Below are 26775 nucleotides of genomic sequence, written 5' to 3'. Positions count from 1 at the left end.
TTTATTGATATTGTCCTCTACAACTAGAACATAAATTTACATCTCCGTAATAATATAATTTAGATCCAAATAACTGATTCAAAATCAGTTTTCTTTTCCCAGATTTGCACATCGTATTAGGTATGTGTGATACAAAAACAGTTATTCAGAAGAAGATTGTGCTGCATTTTGCGATTTGTCACAGTTATTGTTGTAATAAGGTGAGCTTGATGTAAACACTGTTTATGCATCGTTATGGCAACATTTTATTTTACGGAATATCATTACTGTGAAGCGTTTACAAAAGTTTTTTTTTTTTACAAAGTACCATTACTGTGAAGTTAATAGTGAGAGACGAGGGGACTCATTATACATAAGCACCCCGAACAGGGAGAGGTGCAGAGACTCACTTTAATCAAGCATTCCGTTAAAATAAAGGAATTTACCACTGTGTGATTCTAATTTTGCACAGTGTCAGAACCCATGTTTCAACTGCAATAATAATAATAATAATAATAATAATAATAATAATAATAATAAATGTAGTCTATGCAAGATGAGTTATTAATGCTTTCACATACTTAAACAAGACTTTCGGTTCACTTTTATTACATAAAACTCTGGCCCCCGAAGAAAAACTTGCTGGGTACATCTCTGAGTGGACAGGTCATTATTTTAAATTACATCCTGGAAAAGTGATTTAAGGAAACAGTTACACTTTGCCTTATTAACGAGATATTGTTTAAATCACGTAGTCGGCCATCCTGATTACTATTTTTCCACCGTCTGGCTTAGTTTCACATGTAATGTGATGACGTGATACCTATAATATCTAGATCTTGACCCGACTTCTCATCAAAATATGCATTTCATTTTATGTTATTAAAGATTTTGAATCTAAACTTTAAAAAATATAATCACGGAAACTGCATCAAACGTGAATCTATTCATTGCTGGGGTTATTGTTTGACTTATCCTTTCAGCGCTGGGACTGTATGCAAAAGTAAGATGGACCTACTGAGCAAATACTCAGCGCAAAAATAAATATCAATTGTAATACAGCAAAGTATAAAATAACAATAAATTATTATTTAATGTGAAACCCGATCGGATTGCATTAAGCAATTTGGAAGTATACAGTGGATGTTTTTTCAAATCGAATTTGGTATCCCTTGCAGAGGGTGAGGCTATGTGAAACGTGGTCTTATAGACTAAAGTGGGATCTGAATCACTAGGACTTGAACTCTGACCTCTCACGCAAAGACGCGTACGCTAACCATATAGCCACGAATGAGCTCACTAGAAGTATATAATGTAGATGGACACTTTTCGCTCTTATTCCTCATTTAAAATCGTTGATTGATTCATTCATTTTTGTTTAGCTCTACCAGTAAGCAGAGATGTTATATAGAATGGGACCTACAGTTTAGGGAGGGATCTAAAGCAGTGTAGTGCGTTTGATGCTCTCCCACTATGAACTGAGCTTTCTCTAGTTAGCGTAAGCGCCTGTGTGTCAGAAGATCCGTGTTCGATTCCCGGCGAAAGTTCATGTGGTTCGGATCACATCGTAAGCTGTACATCCATGTCTCTTATAGCTTTGCTTCTGAAAGGAACGCTAAACACCAATCCAACCACCGAGAATTGAACTCAGAATCTCGTTCACCGAGAGTATGCGCATTAGCCACTTCCTTCATTATTTTTATTTTTAAGCAACTGAATCACAAAATATGTCCGTCTTTGCTTTCTTCTCGCTTTATTTTGAGACTATTTTTATCATACTTTCTCCTAATATATTCACTGTACTCGCTTTGTTTTACTTTTAGGTAGATTAACAGGTAACTGATTTTGAAATTATTTTTTCTGCTCTCCCACCGAGAATCTAACTCAGGACCATATACACATTAGATACCAGACGACAAGAATTTGTGATTTAGTTTGATATATATAATTTCCTATATTATGTAGCTGTGACTTGGCAGCAACATGAAGAGGGCTATTTTTCTTATAACACTATGCATGTTATTTTCTGTCACAATGGAGGGAAAATAAATTTCTCTGTAAATACAGATCCGAGGGACTTAAGGATCTAAGTTGAATTTTTTGGACTTAATCTCTGAAAGACAGTCTATTTTTTTTTTGTGACCAGAAATGTGACCAAAAGAATTCCACAATTATTTTATTTCATTAATCGTCCGTCTCCTTTAGCATAAGAGGCATAATCATGGGGCGTTCAACATTATACACAGGGTTCATTATGAAAGTACTAAGCATGATGCTACCCTGACTCAACAATCCACCGCAATGCGCGCTGCCGGCGCGGAAAAAGTAGTGGGTGGTCTGTCCTTCCAAACGCGCCCGGAGTCCGTCTGCTGCGAGCAGTGACAGCATGTAGATGTCGATGCGCGTGAAGCACGTTTTTACAAGTTGTAACACGGCGCGATGGAGGGTTCGCTCGAACAACGCTACGCCATAAAATTTCGCGTCAACTTGGGTAAGAATGCTACGGAAACTTACCAGATGCTGAAAGAGGCCTACAAGCAGGAGTGTTTGTCAAGATCCCAGCTCGGAAAATGGCACAAGTCGTTCAAGGAGGGTCGGGAGGAGGTCGCCGACAAGCCCCGTTCTGGACGCCCAACAACGGCCAGGACCGACGACAACGTTAATCGTGTGCGTGAAGTGTTGCGCTCAGACCGGCGTGTGAGCATTCAACAAATCGCGGGCACCATAAACATGTCAACATTTGCGGTACATGGGATAGTGACCGAGGACCTGCAAATGCGAAAGGTCTGTGCGAAGCTTGTGCCGAAGGTGTTGAGGAAAAAACAAAAAGAACTTCGAGTTTTGCGCTGCAAGAAGTTGTTGGTATTGTGTAAAAGTGATCCGGACTTTTTAGACTCAGTCGTAACTGGAGACGAATTCTGGATGTTCGAATACGATCCAGAATCCAAAAGGCAGAGTGCGGAGTAGCACACCCCATCCTCCCCCCGCCCCAAAAAGGTGCGCATGAGCAAATCCCGAATCAAAACCATGCTCATTGTCTTATTCGACTTTCGAGGAATCATCCATTTCGAGTGTGTGCCACCAAGACAACCTGTCAACGCAGGATTTTATCTCAAGAGACTGAAACACAAGGTCGCCCGCGTTCAAAGTGACATCAAAGACTCAATGAAACTCCACCACGACAATGCACCAAGTCACACCGCCTTCACCGTCGTCGACTTCCTGGCCCGGAGCAGAACCCCAGTGGTCCCCCATCCACCCTATAGTCCTGACCTGGCTCCTAGTGACTTTTGTTGTTTTCCCGTTTGGAGAGACACCTCAAAGGAACATTCAAGCCCATGTTACAAGGTTTTTAAAAGCCATTCCAGCCGAGGACTTTAAAGATGCATTCCAGGCGTGGAAAACACGTCTCCAGAAGTGTATCGATGCAGAAGAAGCGTATTTTGAGGAATTTTAAAGATTTGTAACAATCGGAACAATAAAACAGTTTTTCTAAAGCAATGCTCATTACTTTCATAATGAACCCTGTATTTTTGCTAAGTAGCATGCCTGCACGGTATTTTGGATATTTCGGATATTTTTTTCTGTTCGTAAGATGTGTGAGGGTAATATTTTTTTTTTTTTAATATGTCTATCTGCTAGCGCTGAAAATACATAACGAAATCTATCTTTGCGAATATTATAAAACAAAAAGAAAAATAAATGGTAAGTTTAAAATATATTACATTTATTTGTGGATATTTTTATTACATATTTCATGTACATATAATAAAATATATTTACATACATATACGTTTTTAAATTTAGTTACTGGATGGCGGTCTGCTGCCTCTTATGTGTTCAATAACGTCAGCAAATAGTTTTCAATGACAGCTTGCGCTGAAAGAAATAATAATAATAATAATAATAACTGAAATACCATGGATGAAATAAAACATATATTAGCAACTGGTATTCAAACTCCAACGAATGACTATAGAGAAACTCGTTATAATTAGAGTTAGATATAGTCGATATCAATTCAGGCAGGGAAGTTACCTTAATAGTTTCAAATGCTATTGAATCTAACAGATGTTAAATTCAGGACAATGTAACAAATCCTTTCTTTTTTTATTGTAAACAAAAAAAAATCCTAGCCCGAGTACAGATCACTAAAGATGGCCCCTGAAGCGCCATTTCTCACATGCGAATTTCAGCAAAATATTAAAATGATCTCTTGAATCGGTTCAAGATATTTTGTTGCTTTTTATTTTACTTTAAAGATAATAATATATTGATTAGAATATTTTTCTTTCGAAAATATGTATCCAAGTTCTCGTACTGTAGCCTTCTGGAATTGAAAAAAAAATCCCCCCCCCCAAAAAAAAAATAGATTTTGTGACTGTTGATAAGTACCATATAGCACTACATTCCCTGAAAAGTAGAACATCTACTTTTGAATTTAGTAGGTTTTATAAACAATATTTATGTTTTAACTTCCATGTCTAGTGTCTTGATTGCATTAAAAAGAAATTAGTTTGCAAAACACCAATCCCAAAAACTCTGAGAATTTTACAGAAGTTGTATCTCTAAGGATATTACATATCCTGAAAAGGAGAATATGTCATTTTTGTTCTGGAGTTTTCGTAATAGTTATGTTTAAAAAAATTCACTCTCAGACCAACGTGCTCAATGTCATGGAATAAACACGCTTTATTAAATGAAGTTGGAACTAGTAAAATGTTTTTATTCTTCTGGATTTTCTTTCAAATCATTAAAAGTTTTCTAGAATAACGTGAAAACATCCAAATTATTCCAGAATGTAACAGAAACTTCTAGCATAATTTGGAACCATCGAGATAATTTCAGAACGTATCAGTATCTTCTAGAACATTCTGGAACATTCAGTAATGATATAGTGACAACCCGCTCAATTCGTGCCTGAAATTGGGGATGCAAACTTTGAATTGAGCAGATCACCTTCCACTCACCATCTAGAATGAGTGGGCAAGTATCTGTTTTATAAGCGAGAGGTTTTGAATAAAGCACATTTCTATTGGGGATTAAATCATAATGATAACTCATAAATTCAATTATTAAACAACAATTATATTTCTTATTAAAAAGTGTGTTGCTAGTGTAAAATGTCGTGGATTATAACGGATATTTAGAATCTTTGCCAGACGAGCAGTGCATATCGAGCATTGAGCATTTGTACTCTGAATCTGAAGTCACACATACCTTTTACTGTTGTCTTCAGTTGACGTTCTCTGTTGATGATCTCCGGGGTTGCTCCGTAGATATCGATATCGCCAGGTTGATATCGAAACAGACAGGTGTCTCTGGTCAATAGATGGTGCGCATTGGATATGGCGTCTCGAACCAATGCTCCGGATTAACTAACGTTAACTGTTAGTTGTTTGAAGATCGGATTACCGATGTCGTGATTGACTTCGTACTTCAAATCACATTAGAAACTTAACAGCGATGTACTCAAAAACATACTTGGACGAAAGGCTCCGTCCTTCTATCTTAAAAGACATGGAACGTTTCTCTCAAAAGACGAAGAACTTCTCCATCCAACGACGTGGAACTTCTCTCCCTAAAGACCTCCTGTCCCTGGTTTTGTTTCAATCTCGACTCCCGGAATTCGGTGGCGTCGTCTGCTGTCAGGCACGTGTGTCCTCCTTTCTTTCGGAAAAACAAATTCTTTCCTTGTTTCGAGAACAAAAACTGCAACACTCGGCATGCTCTGATTTCCCGATTCTAGGCAATTTCCACATATCCGTGAATGTGTCTGATGTTCACAAACATGTTACAACTGCAACTCGTAATTTTTACAGAATGTTATAGCCAACGCATTTCATGAATTTCTTTCCTGCATTCACAGACTACCAATTATGTGTTTTGTTTATTTTATCTGCAGACGGCAAAAATAATACAATTTTACAAACTTGCAATAACCTCAATTGTGACAGTTGTTTTCCTTCACCAAACAATTTTAATATTTTACAAAAAGCCAATATCCTCAAAAATTAAATAAAGTTAATCGTTAAATTAAGAATTCTGATAAATAAAATACGGGCTCTGCCACAATAGTATAAGAGGTTTCAGTTGCTCTTCCCGCTGAAACTGTGGTGCCGCCACTCAAGGGAGTAGGGTACTACGAACTACTGAAAGCAAGAACGAATCAAATCATTCAGAGCGCGTGAGTCTGATAGAATTAGCCAATGACACACTTAGCTACTGGCAGCAGCCGACGATTCAGTTAGTTACAATTCTAGCCGATAGTGTCGCCGAATCACTTTCGTTGCATTGTGGGAACGATTTGAATTTCCATTAGGAATATAGGGAGTTGTTCATCAGGGTAATTCGTGTTCTGGAACCTTCAGAAAATTCCTGAATGTAACAGAACCTTCTAAAACATTCTGGTACCATTCAGATAATTCTCTGTGTTAAGCCTAGCATATAAAAGAGAGGATACATGAATTCACAGTTCAGTTGTTACAGACAAACAAAAAGAGCAGTTTATCAAATTTGTTGTCCAAAAATACCTGTAATCTTTTGTGAAGTTTCTACTAATGTGATTTCTGCCCAGTGCTCTGAATATCAACGTGAAGAAATTCAAGCAAGCGCGAGAAAACAGTGGGAGTAACTATGGCTCTCTTAACGCCTGTCTACTAGATAAACGGTAGTAGCCGGAAGTGGATGCTCCACATGTTTCTCAAATTTCAAGTGGAATGATATTTATATTTGTGCATTCAATTGATGTGCTGCTGATTCATGAATATCTAAAGAACATTTTGACGAAATTTCAGTAATATTTAAAAAGTATTTGCTGAGAAATTAACAAAAATTGTGTTTCATCTATTTTTGTTTAGATTTGGAAGTGGCGAATTTACACTGTTTATTTATCATATACTATATTTGTGACAAGGAAACGAGGTTATACCTCTGATTATCTCCATGATTTTAAGTTCAAGGTTTTTTACAGATTCAAAATATATTAAATAGTAAAGAAGTTGTAAGTGTTTAAATACTAAGTGTTTATCCCATAAGGATATATGAGAATTTTGTTTTGGCGACCGGATTTATTGATTGTATGGAGCTGAAATTGTGGTCAATATATTGTACCATCGAGGTGTTTATAATGTGAAAGTTTGATTGAATTTGAATGTCAGGTTAAAAAGTTATTAAATCTAAATAAGGTAGCAAGTGTTTTGGTCTTGGGCTTAATCCTTTTGATTGACACAGTGATATTTATGAACTGAATGTTTATGAAGATGGAAGTATGTTCAAACTGCGTAAAACTGATTAACCTCTGACAAATGGTATTGAAGTTACAAGTTAAATAGCATTACAGGCCAAATCCATTGAAGTATATGATGCTGATTTATTTTGATATTGTACTTTTGTCTCGTTGAAGTAATAGCGTTGATTTTTGCGACGGGAATTAGTGCAGTTATGCTGCGCTAATTGCGCAAAATTGGTTAAGGTGGGACAAAACAGTCAAAAGTTACAAGCTGATAAAACTTAAATACGGTGGGGTACATGATATTACAAGATTGGAATTAATGGTTGTATCCATAAGAATAACAGTATCAATTTAGTATTAAGCGCTAAATATCATGTCATTGTATAGATTAATCTGAGTAAGATTGGTTGGATTGGCCAATTGGTTTAGAAATTAAAAGCATTTTATTCTTAAATATGGTGGGGTATAGTAAATAATACTGTGGGGATTGGCTAAATCCCTACATTTATATTTATTTTATAGAGTGCACTTGATAGTGAAAAACGCTGATCTCACTTTTGTTGCATTAAATTGGAACCAAAGAGAAAAAAGTTATGTATTTTTAAAACTTTACTGAATTTGTTTTATAAGATTTTTAGGTATGTCTGACCTGTATAAACATTGGATATATTCTCCTAGAAATTATAGTGAACATAACTATTTTTATTCTATATGTAAAAAAAATATCTACTGGTTAAAAAATTATAAAATTTGTTAAGATACACAATAATCTATATAAAACCTTATGTGCAGTCTTCTAGTAATTCTCACTGCTAATGACATGCATTCTATTAAAAATATATATATTTACACAAATCGAAAAGCGAATTACTTCATTTATTCATCATGTATTACAAAAAAGTCAACTCAAATATTAAATATTCATTACTTGAATGATTAACATTCATCTTAATTTTGATAATGATCAAAAGTCAGTTAATGAAAATTTCGAAAAAGTGAAATTTTAATTCACCGGCTAGTTTTAAGATCATTTAAGATATGTATGATTTACAATACTTCAATATTGACTTGAGAAAAACAATTCCTAAAGGGGCTTCTGGATACATCTCTTATCTTAAGAAAGAAATGTGAAAATACATAAAATACGCAAGTGTTAACTATTCGATTAATACGCAAGTGTTAACTATTCGATTATCTTTAATGATAAGTCATTCGTGAAGCAGAACTCTTACTGCGAAACCATTATCCATACTTCTATGGGCAAGCATACAAGATTATTTTACATTTCTGCTTGTAATAAACGTCAATAATTGCTTTACAATATACGCTTTCGTCTGGTACAAATTCATCTGGATAAATTCGAATAATAGTTATCAGGAATAGTCTTCCAATTCTGAACAAAGAAATCGTTGCACAATTTTCATCTAGTGTAGAAACATACTAATACACATTAGGACACGATGTGTTTTATATATCAACACAACACTACATTAACGTATAGACGAAAGACTTATTAACTGCAGGAGTATTTATGTTTTCATCAATACATGATTAATAAACAAAGTACGAGGGAGGACCCAAGAGAAACCGGATTGAAGGCGTGTGGCCGTTTCTAGGCATAGTAGAATTATCTCGTTAGGTGGGTCTAATAAAGACCTTATCAAATCAGTTTTCAAGAGGCGTTTGCGTAGCAGGTTAACGTTTGATCGTAGTGTCATTTTTTTCTAAAATTCTCTCGTTTGCTGCCCATAATATGATTATGAAAGATTTAAAGAAACAAAGACTGTGTATGAAGTTCTGCTTCCTGCTTGAAAAATTGGCAACGGAGGCTTACCAAATGCTTTAACAAGCTTTCAAGGAGGATGCTATGAGCCGCACAGAAGTTTTCGAGTCGTTTGGGTGCTTTAATAAGTGAGATGAGTGTAGCTCATGCTCGTTCTAGACACTCTTCATCATCCTGAAACGAAGAAAACATTGAAAAAATTGTCAAAAAAAAAAAAAAAAATCAACGAGGACTGTCGTTTTACGATCGAGGAAATTTCAGAATAAACAGGAATGAGTTGGGAGCTCGTGCCACCGGATTTTGACTGAGGATTTGCAAATGAAGCGTGTTGCTGCTAAATTCATCCCTCACCTGCTCACACAGGATATATTTATATGGACACTCGTCTGAATTTGAACCAGGAACTGAAAAATCAGATTGAAAGTGTTCCAAACTTTTTGACCTAGTCTAGGGTGACCAGATTCTGACAAGCGAAAAGCAGGACACAAATATAATAGTATCTGATAGTTTACTGCGTCGGCAATATGCATGTTCTTATTTCATTTAATGTTAACCTTAAGTTAATCATTCATTTCTGTTAAATTGAAAAGCACTGAACAAAAGTATTGAAAGAATTCAACACAACTTCCAAATGCTTTGATGAAGGACAAAGTGGTTTACTTTTATGAATGTACAGTGAAACTTAGTGTCGGGTCAAAGATTTTTTTAAATCGATTTTCGGAGCGTGGGATTATTTTAAGGGAAAGGAATGAGGGAAAAGTTAGACCGGAAAGATAGAACTTCTTATCTTTCCTACCTTACTAATATCTCAACAAGCCCTTCTCAGTAAAAAAGTATTGTAAAACAATATTTTGTTGATCGTTCTCCTTTCCGAATCTTTTGGGGAATGTTATAAAACACAGAAGTTCATTATTCAGGGAAAGACTGTCCAGTGATTCAAAATGTTGTGAATAAAGAATGAAGCATTAAAATATTGAAAATAAGTTAACTCAGGACATTTAGCAGGACAAAGGACATTTCTCGATTTCCTAGGCGTCTTCGCAACACGAAGGACAACTCTTTAAAAAACAGTACTGTACTGCGAAAATCAGTACATCTGGTCACCCTAACCTAGCCCGGTGAGACTTTTTCCGAGAATGTATAAAAGTATACAGGAAAAGCGTTTTGATGATGTGGAGACATTAAAAAGAGCTTCTCAGAGGCACTGGACGATATCAATGTTGAAGAGTTCCAGAGGTGCTTCAAACAGTTATATTTAACAAAAGCACAAACGCATCAAACATAATGGAAAATACTTTGAAGGAGACTGAAAGATTTAAAAAAAGAAACCGTAATAAAACCAAATAAAGAACAAAAATCAGGTTTCCTTTGGGTCCCCCTTCGTATGTCAAACACCTCAAAATATACAAATTAGCTTATTTTCAGAACAAACATGCTCCTACCTAGCTTACTTCTTCTGGATACTGCAATTCTAAATGCGGTATCTCCATAAAGGTTCGTCATCATTAAGTTAGCTCCTTGTAATAATAGTTCGTTAACACAATGAGGATGGTTGCCAAATGCAGCATACATCAACGCTGTGGTTCCATTCTGGAAAATAGCAACTGATACTCCATAACTGTCGAAAGTAAGGAAATTTTAAACATCTATTGTCACTAAAATTTATTAATAATGACAAATAATGAATAAAAATATTTAATACCTATTTAAAAAAATAGTATTATTTCACTGTTGATGGAAACTATCTGCAGCGGACGCTTTTTATAACAAGGAATTCTTTATTAATATATATATATATATATATATATTTAAAATTTTTCAATCTCATTTCAAAGAGATTGTGACGTCAGCAATTAATTTGTTTTAAATCGGTAAGAATTTTGAATTTGAGAAAAAAAACGCAGTACAAATAGTGAATATTTAAACTGAATTCCATTAAAGCCAATAAATTTTAAAATTAACGTTGACTTCATGTTTATTTATCCATCACAAAAATAACATAATCCGATAGAGTTCAGCAAAGAGAACCTGCTTTCCTGAAATGAGCACTATACCACTCACCTACACTTATATCTACAGCACTATACACATTAAATTCAAACGATTAAGTGACAAGAATAAACTTTCTAATGTGAATAAACAAATGGAGTATTTAGTTTTAAACGTGGGAAGTTCTTTGAGGATAATTCCTCACGATTTATTCACTATCTGAAGAAACTATGTTCTATCTTGTTGATTAATAAAACGATGGAATACATGCTTCAATATAATTATTTGTAATTTCTAATTACATGCCGATAGACCGGACTCAGTACGCGATCATCTTAAGCAGCGTTTACAGGATTCTTCGAAGGACTCGTTACAGAAGAGTGGAAGAGGATAAGCCGTGCCATGGGTTGCAACATGGAAGAAAACTGTTAAGTAGCCACAAAATTGCATTTCCCATATCAGAGGAAGAATCCAGTGTTAGGATCGCCAGAGGAATATCGTTGGAAAAGTCATAGTGAAAGAATAATATAATATGTTCAATTAGCACGCCAGCTAGTAAAGTGCCATTGTAGAAAAGAAAGAAAAAAAAAAAAAAGTAACAGCGCGCAACTGCTTAAGCACAATTCATTCTTAACGAGCCACTTACATATAAATAAATGTGCACAACCTATTATTAATGTAAAAGAGAGAAAGAGGAATAGTTAGTTGAAAATCTCAAAAGTTAACATCTGATATTCTTATTTTAACGGCCGTATATTGTGTAAATGTTTTAAACATTATTATTTTCTTACGTAGTGTTCTTACATATTTTGAAGGTTATTAAGTTGTGATAATCAAAGTGTAATACTAAATGTAGTAACAATCTTAAAGTGAAAATATGAGTAGTTAAACGTAATCACTATTTGAGTAATCATTTTGTTTTGTAAATTTTATTCCTTCATTAACGCGAGGTTGTAGGTTACGGGATGTGCTTCGCATCCAAAGTCGAAGTAGTGAGCTATCCCTCGCAATAAGTATAAATAGTAAAAAAGAGAAAAAAAATAATTAAGCCAATTTTAATACGTTAATAGCTTGTACGTAACCGACCACGTTGCCTATCAATTTGTTATTTAAATCTTCCCAATTTTAAATAACAATTGACAAAGCATGATATGTGTCCTAGTGAAGGAGATAATTGGGACTTTGCATTTTTTGATACCTCTCAGCTGTGAGCGCGAGGTAGAGAGGCGTGACCTCCAACACTAGCGATAACAAGTTTTTATTGAATTTTATAGTCCTTGAAAGATCAAATAATTAATAATTACTGAATGAATTTGTGGCAACGACTGATTTAGATTCCAGCACGAAAATTAATTATAGCAGAATGTGACATCATACCTCGTCTGTGTGATTCACATCAGCATTCGAATGTAGCAAAAGTCGAACTACATCATGATGACCTCCCGCAGCAGCTAATAACAAGGCAGTTTCTCCCTCATTTCCCACATGGTCCACCTTTGCTCCATGCTTCAAAAGAAGTTGAACCGTCGGAAGTTGACCATAGGCACTGGCCCACATCAAGGGTGTCAGTCCATGACAATCCTCACTATCAATATCACTTTCTATAAAAACAAAAGAAAATGGGAAGTTATACACAGTGGGCCATATAAAATCGGTACAGCTTGTACAATCCGCGGCAAAAAACCTGCAACATGAGCATATAAGTTTATTGTGAAATGACGAAGTCTTTTGCTCCAAAATAAGTGAGGAGGAGCCCGAGGTTTATCCTGGCGTGATTCGTTCCACTTAGACGTTATGTTCATTCCCTGTGCTGTTAGGCGTAGTTTCACAATAAACTTACATCCTCATGTTGCAGGTTTTTTGCCGCGGATTGTACATATTGCCATAATGGAGACGGGCTATAACGGTCTATCAATGACATTCTGTTCCATTCTAGAGAAAGTTTCCATAATAGTGTTTTGTTTTGTTTTGTAGTTGTGTGCTGGAAGTTGTTATCTGTGCAAAATAGTCCAATTTTCACTTGAACAACGAACTGATATTGTGGAATCTTACATGAAGACGCTCCATTAAGGAGACTAACGACATGTTATGGCATACAATTCAAGATTTGTAAAGAAAATGAAGAACAGGATGCCATGTGAATGAAATGAAAAAGGAGAAGCATGAATTAACCAATTTTCGAGGTTTTCCAAGTCGCAATTTACAATTTGCAAGTTCACATTTAATGTAAACAAGCAACATTTTTCCCGACCAGAGGATTACTTATCTACTATGCATGTATGTATAGGTACGTACCATGTGTGTACAGGTAGAGAAGTTTTGAAAACAAACTCATTTATTTCATAAAATATTGCCTACCAAATAGCAAGGTAAGGCAAAAAGAGAAATATAATTTAATATTTCCTCAAAAGGATATGAAAATGTATTTGCATTTCCTCCGTTTAAAACTCGAAGTAAGTAAGAAAAAACAGCATGATTCAAAATGAGAGAGTAGCGTAGAAAGTTCTTTAGAACTTACGTAGGTTACTAAAGTTTATCAGAGAAAATCAAAATCAAAACTAACTAAACAAATGACCACTTACTTTTCAGATAATTAGCATCTCTTTTTCTAAAGCGGGATTCATAAATACCTTCCAGTGATATATCACTCAAAATCTGAATTTTGCAGAGTTTCTTCACTCAACAAGAATTTATATGCAATGTTTTAAAGCTTTAGTTAACGTGATTCTTAAACAATGTACGTCTAAATCTATTGTTACATCCAAAAGTTAAGGACTTTAAATTAACTCTATATTAAGGTATTTACACAAGAATACCGTGTACAAATTTACTGCTTACTAATAAAACTCCAACTGACTAAAGTTTTAAAATTATATATTTGTGTTACAGTTTCGGCTATGTAACATGACCTTCCTCAGACACATTATGAGAGAAATATCCAATTTTGACAGCTTATATACAATATGGATGCAAGATACGCCCACTTTCTCTTTACAAAACATAAACTTTTAATTGGCTCTAAAAAGTAAATTTTAAATTACTGTAAACGTAAACTTTTAGTTGGCTCAAAAAGTAAATTTTTAATTACTGTAGCCACTTTCTCTTTTTGCGCATCTGTTATGAAACTCTCAATTAGGTGTTTGTCACTTACACTTTCTATTCGCTATTGCCCATCTGCTGTTATCCGTAGTACACCTGCTCCAACAGCTCGTGTTGATCCCTTTAATTCTTTCTTTCTATTTTTTTTATCATCTTTTCCCATAATTCATGTATTACAAATCCACTAGACCAATTCATCAACTTCTCCTTCCCGTATTTCTTAATTCACTGGGCTTCTTTCCACTTTCTTATCACATTCCTTTTCTAATCCTTTTATTCCTTCCCAATCTATCATGTCCTATTTCTTTAATGTGTTTATATATTGCGTTGTTCTCTCTTTTTAGTCTAGCATCATCCTTATGTTGTTTTACCCTTTGTTCTTATCCTCTTTCCTGTTTCCCCTATGTACTTCATATCGCATTCTTTTCAATTAACCTGGTACACTACTCCTTCCTCTTCTGATCTTATCTCCTTTTCTTTCTTCTTTCTTTTCTCTCTCACTAAGTCTATTATCCTCTTTCCTCTATGTTTTAATCCCTTCCTTCCTCAACAGGTTCTTCAGTATCTCCGTTTCCTCGCCCAAACTTTCAATACCAAACCATCCTTTTCCTTTTTTCTCTTCTTCTTCTTTCCTTTCTCTCTTTCCTTCTTCTAAGTCTTCTCTTCTGTATCCGTTTTCCTTTAATAATTGGCACAGTATTTCGATGTCTTCTTTCCTTCTTTCTTCGTTGCTATCTATCATTTCTATTCTCTTTTCCATATTCTGTATAAAATTCTTCTTAGTTCCCCTGTCTACGTCATTCCTCTTGTGGCAGTATATCCCGGCATCGCATTCTTTCCTGTAGCATATCGTTTCGAATTTTCCCCTATTTTCTCTATAGTCATGTCCATGAAGTTGATTTTCCCCTCTTCTTCTATCTCCATTTCTAGCCTAATCCCTTTTTGTTCGTCCTCAATTATTTTAACAAATTTCTCCAACTGTCTCTTAGTTTCTTTCCATATTCAAAGGCAATCATCTACATATCTACAAAACATTATAAGATTTTGTCCTCCTCCTCCTTTAACTTTCTGTTCCCACCTGTTCATTACAATCTCTGCTAGTATCGGACTCAGTCTCGAACCTATGCTTAGCTCCTCTTTTATTCTCACCAATTTTTCACCAATCATGCATACACTATTCTCCCATATCGGTTTTAGGGCCTTCAACACCTTCTCCTTTTTCCATTTTCTTACAATCTTATTTTCCATTTCTCCTTATATTGGTTTTAACACGTACTCCCTCATGATGCTCGGAAACATTGCCTTTACATCAAGACTGAACAATATGGTTCTCTCTCTTCTGTCTCAAGGGCACGTTTTACCTCCTCTGTGTTTTTCACTCTGCTACTCTCCTGTCCTTCTCTTACCTCTTCTGCAATCTGTTTTATTTCTTTTTCCAGTGGTTCGAAAATGTTGTTCCTACAATCCATCACCGGTCTTAATTTAATTTCTTTGTTATGTATTTTTGGGAAACCTTTCATATTCGGTATTTTTCCTGTTTTATTGATTAATTTCTTGAAACCTTGTTTTTCTCCCTCCTCAATTATTTTGATTCTTATATCATTTTTCACATCTTTATCTCCCACTACTTTATACGTGTCATCGCATAATTCTTCAGTTTCTTTTTGTACCATTCCTTCTCCATTACCACTGTCGCCCTCCTTTATCTGCCTGTTCTACCACGATGTCCTTTCTTCTCCTTAAATTTCTTAAAGTCTTCTTTCTTAAAAGAATCTTCTTTTCTTTCTTAAAGTTTCCTGCTTTTCTATTTATGTTTTGTTTTACTATGGCTACTACTTTCCTCCTAATTCTTTCCCTCTGCTCTGGTTCTTTTATTTCCATAATTGCTTGTTCTCCTGTGAATACTACCTCTTTTACTTTTGTCTTCTCTTCTTTTACTTTAAACTTGTAGCCTAATTCCAAACATTTCTTTTCTTGGACTGTTAATTTTACATTTCCTATTACTACTAACCTATTTGCACTTACTTTTTCTTGCTCAGTCCATCCAAACTTCTTTCCTTTTTCTTTCAATCTTTCTCTTCAAATTTCTTTTCCCACTTGTTCAGATCTCTCATTACTTCTTCTTTCTCAAATATTGATAACTTGTCTTCATTCCTCGCTCTCTCTTTTTCAGTTCCTTTTTCACTGTATTTCACTTCTTTAGTTCTCATTGTTATGGTGTCCCACATGAGCTGCTTTCTTAATCAACTTTTTGTATCTCACTGATTGATACATCAATCCTTTCTTAATTATCCGAAGTCCTTTCGGTGTGGTGTTCCCCTTTACACACTTCCTTAAGAACACTATCTGCTGTCTCTTGGATATCTCCTTCCTCCTTCTGTCCTTCCACTTGTCTATTCTCCTTTTCAGCATCGGAGGTACTTCAACTTGTAAATTATTCATTGTAGCTTTGGAAAATTCAAGATTACTAACAAAACTCTAACTGCCCAAAGCAGTATATATATTTTAAAATTATATATTTGTGTTACAGTTTCGGCTATGTAACAAAGCCTTCCTCAGACACATTATGAGAAAAATATTCAATTTTGACAGCTTATCTACAATCTGGATAGTTTATGTTTTCTAAAGAGAAAGTGGACGTGTCTTGCATCCAGATTGTATATAAGCGAAAATATTAAACGAACAGTCTTCAGTTGCAAGAATCTTCATCTCTTTCAGGCATCTCTTATATAATAACAAATGCCTGCTGTAGCAAAATAAAAGTTTAAAACATTGGGTTCTGAAGAGTAAAAATCCGTACGTACTTGATTTCCCGACTTTTGCAGGACATTTTACTACTAAGCTGAATTCCCTCACCTTTCCAGGTTTTTCAGGTTGGTAAAAACTGTCTCCGGGAATAATCGACGGAATTCGTAGAATAATCGAGGTTTTTCCGGAAGCCTCAGAAAACTGATACAAAGATTATCTTCCCAAACTGAAGTATCCCGCTCATACATGACACAGTGTGTTCAAGACTGTTTCCGAACATATCGTGTGACTAGTGCATGAATTGGAAAAAAAAAAAAAAAAAAAAAAAATAAGCTGCTTACTACAATTGGTTCTTGTCTGAAGTTGTTAATGGTTCCTTGGATCCCGTTATTTTTTTATTTTATTTTATTTATTTATTTATTTTGACAAATGAAAAGTAGTTTTGTATGTCAAGTTATATTAACATTCAGAATGCCAGGCACTGGTCGCAGAATAACCCATATGTTGTGCACGGAGAATTTCGTAGAAAAAAAAAACTGACATATGCTGTATCAGGCATATGCATTACTGCCATTTTTCAGTGAGACAAACAACAACACAAACAACACAAGATATCTGAAGAAATTTGAGTTGTTCTGTTGTTCTACGTACAACTAACCGAAACTACAAAACGTTACAGTTTATCTCAGCGACTGCTTACACATGCAGCCAAAGCATGGCAAGTATCAACGCAGTTTCCTACGAACAGGCATGTCAGCAAAAGCCTATGACCACATTGATCACCATCCTCAAGAATTACGATAACGTGTTACTGAAAGCAGGGTATTTGCCAGAAATTTTCTTCAGGGGGCTGTAATGGATTGGAGAGGGGGTGAGGATTGTAATGTTTTATGTAAAAAAAAAGAAGAAGAAGAAGAAGTTCTTAAGCGTATCTTTTCTTAATACTACATACACATTACAAAATTAGCATAACCTTGGCAAAGGATTGCATTATTTGCTTTAGTTATGAATAGGAAAAGAGAAAAATACTCTCCTATCACTTTTATTTGCTATTGTATGAACACATTTTGTTGTTATTACTCTCATGCACACACAGAAATATACTTGCCCTCATATATATCTTTTGTACTACCAAAACCAAAGTTGCACCACGTTCATTCATTCTTCACATATTTTTATGCATAGTAACTTAGTTATCTACACATTTCTGTGAGGTTGCTTTAACCAAATGTTGCAAGCTTTATCTATCAATTCATTTAGCCTTTGTTCTTCTTATTCAGAACCGGAGCGAATATAAGGAATATAGGGGCCTTCTGTACATATTTTCATCAAATCGTTAACACGTTCACAACTAAGTCGACATCGTTCTGAACATAACACTCTATTCATTGTAGAAAATGAACGGTCTACTGCTGTACCCAAAGGAAGTAATAGAAGAATACTTGCTACTTCGGATAGAATTGGGAACATAATTCTTCTTTCTTCTCCACAGGCAAGATCCAAAAGTTTTTGGTGGATGTTGTTAGGACCTGCACGAACTCTTTTGTAAATTTTATAGAACTCGAACTCTAGTTCGAGTTCAGGTTTATTAACATTACAAATGCTGGCCACTTCAGTTAAGTCAGCTGAGTCGGGGTTGTTTTTGAGCACATCATAGAAGTGAGACAGCTGTTTGAGAGGACCACCAAATCTTTCCTTCATGTTGCTGATAATTTTTGATTTGTAATTGGAGAGTTCTTGGGGTTTCAAGTTTTCTTCCATTTTCACCTCAGATTTTGCCTCTCCTACAACACTTTCAGCATGCTCTGAAATCTCTTCAAAAGTGATATCTTCCAAATGTGCAATGACCCTTTCTATCAACTTCAGCGCTGTAACCACATCATTTCCACTTGACATTTGCAGACTTTTATTTAGTTTTGCACAAATGTATTTAAGAGTATTAGTGTAAAAGTTGTCGATGTCTTTCTTAGTTAGAGCAGTAGTCCAATCGACATCTGTTGCATTATCATAGATATGCTTTAACGCAATGCATATTGCAGCATGTTTGATTATCATAGAAACACTACCTTCATACGAAAGCCACCTAGTGGAAGCAAGTTGCACCAATGTATAAGAAGTAGCGTCTATTGAAAATTCCACTTCCTGCAGAACTTTCATCCGCTTGTGACTCCCATGAAATGCTGTGTACAATTTATTCACTACATTTACAACCCTTTTGATATCTTTTGAAGTTCCACATGCCCTTATCAAAGTCAGTTGAAAAGATGGCTTTTACAATGAACGAAAATCAACCTAGGCGAATCTTCTTTGAGACGTGCTAGAACTCCAAATTTTTCACCGCTGAAATTTGAAGTACCATCAAAGTCACGGCAATCACTTCTGCAGTACTAAGCCCGACTTCATGTATTTCTTGAATAATTGTCTCTTTGATGTATTCTGCCTTAGTAGACTGAACTGGACCAGCACAAACGAAGGTCTCCTTCACTTTGCAAGCCTCTATGTAATGTATACAAATACTCAGAACTTCTCTTCCATTTATATCTGTGCACTCGTCTGCCATGAGAGAATTTACTAATTCTAGAGAACTTGGCTTTTGTAGGTTCAGTGATTACAACACCAAAATATTCTACAATAAAAGTAATAGAGTACTGCGACAAGCGATGTGCGTTCTCTGGTGAATTTCTAATATGCTGCTTTATTGTTCCTAAATGATCTAGCGATGTCACTGTACTCCATTTGAATGTATGTGGTACTTCTTCGGAAAATAGGAAATATGCGATTTTGAAGAAATCTTTATTTACGACCGATATACCTTCACGCTGAATGTTAACTGCTGATGGAATTGAGTAGCAACATTGTCACTTTGCCATTGCATATATGGACTTTACCGCACATATATGGTTTTTACTTCTGTCATATTTTCTTGCCTTTTCTGAAAGTTCCCTAGATGAATATAAAGACACAGGGACTAACAAAGGTGGTGTGCTTTTTACAAATTATTCCGCTCATTCATCTCACAGATTGGCGCTCTCACATTATCGTTTCTTGTTTCAAGCTCTGTTATCGAGTGAATGAAACGAGAGTAGTTTACAATGCTGCTCTTGACGGAAAAGCCTCGTGTGCCACCACCATCAGGGCGCCAGCTTATTACGGATATATTTTCAGTTTCCTACTGATCTTTTGGAGTTATCTAATCACCTTCATTTTACTGATTATAGTAAGAGAACTTTGACATTGTTCTTATATCAGATTTCAGTTCTAATATGAAAAACGTTTATATGATTCTCAAGCAGTTCTTTGAGCGCAATACTTCACACAATTTCGAGTATAAAAATAAACATTTAAAATCGAAGCTAATATTTAGATTGAAGCTAGTATTTAGATTGTTGAGTTCCGTGCCAGCTACTAAGAACGTATCACCAGGATATTATTTATAATTGAGCTTATTTTACACATACAGTACCGATGATAGTAATAACATAAAAAAATTGTACACCCCCCTTTGGAGGAGTATCGAACTGTTTTGACAGGGGAGATATCGTCTGTCACAGGGAAGGTGTAAGGGGGGTGTTGACGGAGGGGGTAAAAAAATTCCCTGACTGAAAGCATGATCACACCGTCACAGCATGTCAGCGCAGGGCATTTCTAGCATTTTTGAAAATAGTTACAAGCTAAGAAGTTATTTCCTCGTAGGTATATGGTCCGGTACGGGAACATTGGATTTATGTGGAACACCCTGCATACACAAATACATTGCCAACGTTCGCACTGAGTTTACATATTATTTGTAACAAAGTTTTATTAGTTTAAATGTGCATATGATAAACATCGCAATACGATACTTATTTAATACCATTTTATACACAATAATTCTGAGATTTTTACTTTGTACACATACTTATAATAATTATGTACATGCATGAATAATTTTAGTTTGTCCACTTAAGTGTATGATTAACATTCTCACAAAATCAATACGAAATTCAATTAAATATAGTATAAATGATATACTTCATATATTTCGTAAATTAAACATAAATTAAAGAAGACACCAAGTAGGTGCCTAAAGTAAGTCCAATCCTCACTAGAAATTTGATCCTCCTTTAGTAAACCATTACTCCACTCTTACTCGTTCTTCCAGTCTTACTCTTCCACGTTCTCTGTAGAAAACTGTACGTGGCCTGTTATAGTAATTGAGGTATAACTAAGCATCTACCAATATGACTGTATTCCTATCTGTCGTCCACTAGACGATACTCGTAGAGCTGTCGACAATTGGTATTTTGCAATCATGAGTTTCTGCACACGTCTCTTTATACACATCTCCAACTCCAAATCACGGTGAATTATGGTGTGAATTGTCTTGGACGATGTTTCAACACGGTTTGCAACATGTCCCTCTGTACTGGGTTATTCCCTAAGACGAGAATCTGCACTTTCCGGATAGTAGCTACTGTAAGGTTCATCATATAACAGGGTTTGGTTGTTTCTGCCGTACAGAAATCGCCCCTTTCATAGCTTTTCCTGCTTCTTTTAACACATATGTTTCGACACAGTGAATTCACGTTCTCTGCACATATTGATTATGGCACTTAAATTGTATTAGAATCGGAAATGCCTTTATGTAACCTCGTCAGTAGGAGATCAGTCTTCGTTGTCATTCTTCAACATGAATGTTCACCACAACAACCACGGATAAACTGAGATCCAATGTGGTGTCAGACGGTGGTATCATTCACTTCACCCTGACGCTATTATAGCTTATGAAAACTGCCACTATCAGAAACATCCTCAACAACATTGACACTATCAGAAGGAAAATTTCGTTCTAGCACTTCGAACTTATCGAATATTATCTGCCTATCCTCTCCCCTATATCCTACATAGGCAGAACCCCAATTATTCTCTACAAATGCACATCAACAATCACCTCAACTCCTCCAATTCTGGATTTCTCATTTACCTGTACCCAAGCAAACTGCTCATCGTAACTGTACTTCAAACCTATCTTGTCTTTTCTTTATTAAAAAAAAATCTTAACCATCAGAAAAAGACGACAAATTTACATCCATATCTTACATCCTCTGCAATCCATATCAATCTCTCCATTCATTTTATTTGATATATCATTTTTTGTTTGCACCTTCACAAATTTTATCTAAGCTCTCATTTACAACTCAAAGCTCATACTGTTTACAACATAACTTGTTTACATGTTCCTTCACTATACTGGAAATTGATGTGGTAACTCTAATAGATATATGAAACTTGTATGGAGAACATTTGTAAGTTTATTGCAGCTTAAGCAGATACGAGTCTACAATTTAACGTAGGATCCAAACCATTTAAGTTCCTATTAAAAAATGAAACCTGGGTTTTCTGCAACATAGACGGAAGAGCTAACATTTAACTCCAATGGAGCTCCTTACAGGAGAATTAAGTGAATAAAGAAGCAGGGCCCCCTTTCTATTCAACAGCTTGTAACCATATGGTTCAGCTCATCGAGTAGTTATAAAAAAAAATTAATTTTTAAATGAACCTCGTATAAAAGCACTCTCAAGAATTTTTCTCTCAGCCAACAAACGAATATGCATATATGTATGTGCGTCGCGTCTGCGACGGATATCGTAGTGTTCCTCTCGCCTTCCCAAATAAGGAGCTAAAATTCAGTGCAAGAAGCAAATGTCGTCTCTAAAAATTCTTGCCTATGGGTTGTCATAGCTATTTTTAACTTTGACATCACCAGACTACATCGTGAGTAGATCCGTTGCGTAGCAACGCGAGAGACGGACAGAAAAATCAAACTAGTCTGACAAGTGTTCTGGGTACAACAACAGCGAGATACAATGGAAGCCGTGTTGGTGCGACTAAAAACATAACATTTTGTTAAACAGCACATTAATACGTTAAAAGGACATCAATCACAACGAAAATGCAGTCAAAGAAGATAATTTAAAATCTCAAAGTATTTGTATGTGATAGTTAATTTTAAAGTCGTCTTAGGAAAAGCAACATGTCCATCGTAAAGGAGACGAATAGGATGGAGAGAGAATGCAACCCGTAACCTTCAGAACATCCCCCCTGGAATTATCAAAAATGATTATCCTTCACCGCCAAAGTGAGTGAACAGTGACAGTGAAATTGTATAAATCAACAATGTGACGAAACACAACCGGTACCACACGACGACCGCGCCTCCCGCGTTCACAATAATAATAAATGGACCGAATATAAAATCTTATTATCATATTTAGTTATCCAAATTAAAGTGCCTAAAAATAATGTAATATATGTTCGTGAAGTTTTAGTGTTGTTAATTAAAGTGAAAAGTGAAATTTCGAGTATCCTTTACAAAATAATTATCATGACATAAATTTATATTTGTTAGTTTTAAGAAATAATTTAACATAATTTTCTTTTCAGCACAAATAACCAGCGCCTATGCAACATAATAATTCCTACATTATTAAATTGCATAAGCGCTGAGAATATAATTAGAGTTAGCTTTGTGTCGGTTCCCCAGAACGTTCTGACCGAACTCTGAATCGTGTTGTCGAGTGGCTGTATAGTCGGCTTTGATGGATGATCCAAATTGTCATTAAATTCTAAAGGAGGCGTATAAATCGTAGAGGATCGAATCCCGGACCATTGTAAATGTCCAAGCCCACCTAGGGATCTGCAGAATACAAACCACATACTGTTGTAAAAAGGGTTTATCCCGACCACGGAGAAACAAGGATCGGACCCTAGTACTATTATAAGATAGCTTTCCCAACCAGGAAGGAGCAAGCATTAAACTCAAAACTGTTATAAAAAAAAACAACTAGGGATGCACTAGGATCGAACCTAATACTGTTATAAAATGTCTTCCCGAACAGGGACAGGTAAGGTTCGAACCACTTACTGTTATAAAATGGCGCCCGAACAGGGACAGGTAAGGTTCGAACCACTTACTGTTATAAAATGGCGCCCGATAGCACAGGAACGTTTGGCAAAACCGCATAAAACCGACCCTAATTGTATTTTCTTTAGTAAGATAAATTGTAGTGCTTTTTTAGTATTTAATTTTGTTGCTTTGACAGTAAATCAACCATCATGTATGTGAATGGAAAAATGATACCTGTTTTGCATGAAATGCGAAAAATTTGGAAAGAAACAGAGTATTTAATAGTAGAAAGGCAATTCAGATATAGAAGAGAACCATTTACATTGTTAGAAGTTGAAAATGCTTTAAAGATAGATCAGGAAGTATCTGAAAGTCGCAAAAGAGCTAAACAGGAAACTGCAAGATTTCTTTTAAACGAATATAGAATATAGGGCTGAAATTGAAGGTGAAATTGTTGCTAAGATGCGTGAATTGCGTAAATCTGATCTTTATCGAAAGGTCAAAGATGAATGTTTTTTTAAATTAAAATTTGTTTCTTTGTCAGACATTAAACGCAAGTTGAAAGTTCATTACGAAAACTCAGATACCGTACGTATTGCGAAAGAAAGGTTAGCTGAAAGGATATACAAAAAGTATTTAAAATATCACAATGTTAGTTGTAATAACGATTCCAGCGATGAACGAAAGGTTAATTGTAAAACCGTATCATCAAAACGGGTTAGGTTTGTTGATCCTCATGAAACTGTAACATTTGCGCATCCTTCTGTAAGAGTTAATAAGTTGGAAAATATTCAGAATCGCAAGAATTGTCAAAGGAAAACAGCACCATTGGAAATAAAATTTGCTAAAAGTAATTTAGAATTTGTTAAACCTGAGTTCGAAGGTACTTTGTGGGACGTTGCCCGCGTAGCTCAAAAAATATGCGCACGAACAGTGAAAAATGAATGTGTTGAAAGTTATACTATTTTACCATGCGTTAGTTCTCAGCCATCAGCTGTTGTTTTAAATCAAGCCAATATTGAATTTCTTGACAATAAATTTGAACAGGTTGAAGAAATATCTGAGTGTGAATTAAAGGTAGAAAAAGAAATAATCTCTGTTGTCAGTCACGTTAATGTTGAGTTAGGCAAAGCCAAAGAGTTTGTTCTGTCTTTTTCGAATAGCATTCTAGAAAGAAAAGAAACAGAAAGAAAAAAGTGTAACGACCCAGCTGTTAAAAAGATTTCTCAACCGAGTTGGTCACGTCTAGTGCAGCTGTGTGTGAGTCAGAAGCCAGCTGTCCCCGTCACTGTTTGTTTGTTTTGTAAAGGAACGAAAAGCATTCATGGATGCAATGCGTGCGTCACTACGAAAAGGTTTACGGGAGTAGTAATAAATTGCGTTGAAAATGGAAGCGAGAGTAGCCCATTTACGCATCCTTGTAGTGTATCATGTTTGTTAAAGCAAAATTGCTTCTACGGCACCTTGCTAATCAGTAAATTAGAATGTGTTCCGTTTCACAAAACTTGTTTATTTTTTGTGTGTGTTAGGGTTGTTGAGATATGCCAAGAGAAGAGTAGTTTTTTAAGTTGTGAGCTGGAAGTTAAAGAAATACAGATGAAACAAATGAGATGCGTTACTTTTTGCATAATCACTTGCACTCAAATTGTGTATGTAGAAGATAGTACAAACGGCTTTATGCCAGGTAGGCCTAATGGTAATGACCATAACTCAGTAACGTGGGAAAAGAAATTAAAAACCTGTCAAGAAAATTTTAGTAAGCTACGAAATGTTGTTTGTCAAATGGTAAGGAAATATAATTTACAAGCTCGTTATGGCAAAGAGCACCGGCAATATAAAAAGAAAGTACGTAAAGTCAGACGGAAATTAAAGAGTTAAGTGTATGTTGTATTGTTTTTCTAAATTTTCCAAGTTTGTTCGTAAATATTCTTTGAGAAATAAATGTCACAGTCACACCAATGCTCAGACAAGTAGTCATAAACGTAAAGTTGTTTTGTCGCACCACAGTAACCAATACTCTACGTGTATTTTTGAAAGGAGTGACCGAAATTTTAAATCGAATCACATTGGTAGCTTCGCAATCAATGATTTAGTGAAGGCGTCAGGTGCTGACCACGCATTACCGGTAGTCAATAAAAATCACGAACCTTTTCAGGAAGAATGTGGTAATTGGGCGAACAAACCCCTTACGTCTAATCGATTTGAGAATGAATGTGATAGCAAAATTAAATGTCAAATCACCAACTACTATCAGTGGTGTGCTATCAGCTGATCGTGACGTAGTAACAAAGGTCAAACATACAGGTAAATGAAAAAACCTAGTGAAACAAAATAGGCAATTTAGTGTTCATCCTGAATATAGTGAAATTGATGTGTATAGAAAATCATCACGAAAGAAAAGTACTTCCAGCTCGAGCAGTGATCAGTTAGTTAATTTCATGCGTAATGCAGTGATAATAAATATTGAAAAACCAATTTTGTGTTTTGAGCTTGCTAAATGATTAAGAATTGGTGAAAACCACATAGTAGTTTATATATTTACATTAGTTGTTCATTGGCAAATGAAACTTTTCGAAATTGTTTTTGTGTTGAAAAAGCCTCGAGTAGGTGTAGGATAAACAAAAAACTTCGTTATGCCGGACTGCTTGTATTTTATGAAATCGACACTTGCAATGAGTTTGGTAATTAAAAAAAGTTATTTGATATGATGTAAGGAGGCATCTGTGACCAGCAATGCGACTTCCAAATGGCCGTTGATATTTTCTTTTCCAAAGTAATGGAAAAATCAGCAAAGATATATGTCAAGGTATGAGATGAGGTTCCCTCCCACTCTTGGGTAACATTATATTTATGTAACGTCCGGCGTAGGCAATTTTCGTATTATGCCCTTCTATATTCTTTTTAATATTAACCTTTTACTCTATAATTAACCCTCATCTCGGGGAGGAAAATAAATAACTTTAATGTGGGTGGTATCTTCTAAATTTAGGAGGGCAGACACTTTAAAAGGTGTAATTGTCTGACAAACCATCCACTGCTCAGCCTATTCTTGGTCAA

At 35.4% G+C, this 26775-nt stretch overlaps 2 protein-coding genes across 6 annotated transcripts in view; one reads left to right on the top strand and one right to left on the bottom strand.

The window, feature by feature from the left end:
- The first annotated feature begins 2395 nt into the window (after window positions 1-2395).
- On the top strand, window positions 2396-3436 carry LOC145679734 (uncharacterized). The gene is given in 5 exon segments (XM_081750296.1): window positions 2396-2583; window positions 2977-3014; window positions 3016-3085; window positions 3088-3302; window positions 3304-3436. Coding segments are annotated over 5 exon segments (621 nt in total). The 5' UTR covers window positions 2396-2418.
- Window positions 3437-3685: 249 nt separating this feature from the next.
- Window positions 3686-26775, bottom strand: part of LOC145675519 (uncharacterized) — a 36601-nt gene continuing 13511 nt past the window's right edge. For all 5 annotated transcript variants that reach the window (XM_081745994.1, XM_081746004.1, XM_081745983.1 and 2 more), the window contains exons 4-6: window positions 12363-12586; window positions 10439-10586; window positions 3686-3858 (exon numbers count right to left, since the gene is read on the bottom strand). In XM_081745994.1, the coding sequence (XP_081602120.1) occupies window positions 3812-3858; window positions 10439-10586; window positions 12363-12586 (419 nt within the window). In that variant the 3' untranslated portion in view covers window positions 3686-3811. The remainder of the gene's footprint in view (window positions 3859-10438; window positions 10587-12362; window positions 12587-26775) is intronic.

The sequence above is a fragment of the Thermobia domestica genome, chromosome 2 (assembly GCF_964235325.1).
Source record: "Thermobia domestica chromosome 2, izTheDome1.hap1.1, whole genome shotgun sequence".
In the NCBI taxonomy this organism is placed as follows: Eukaryota; Metazoa; Arthropoda; class Insecta; order Zygentoma; family Lepismatidae; genus Thermobia; species Thermobia domestica.
Note: the sequence above shows the minus strand (reverse complement) of the source record. Positions and strands in the feature narration are given on the sequence as shown.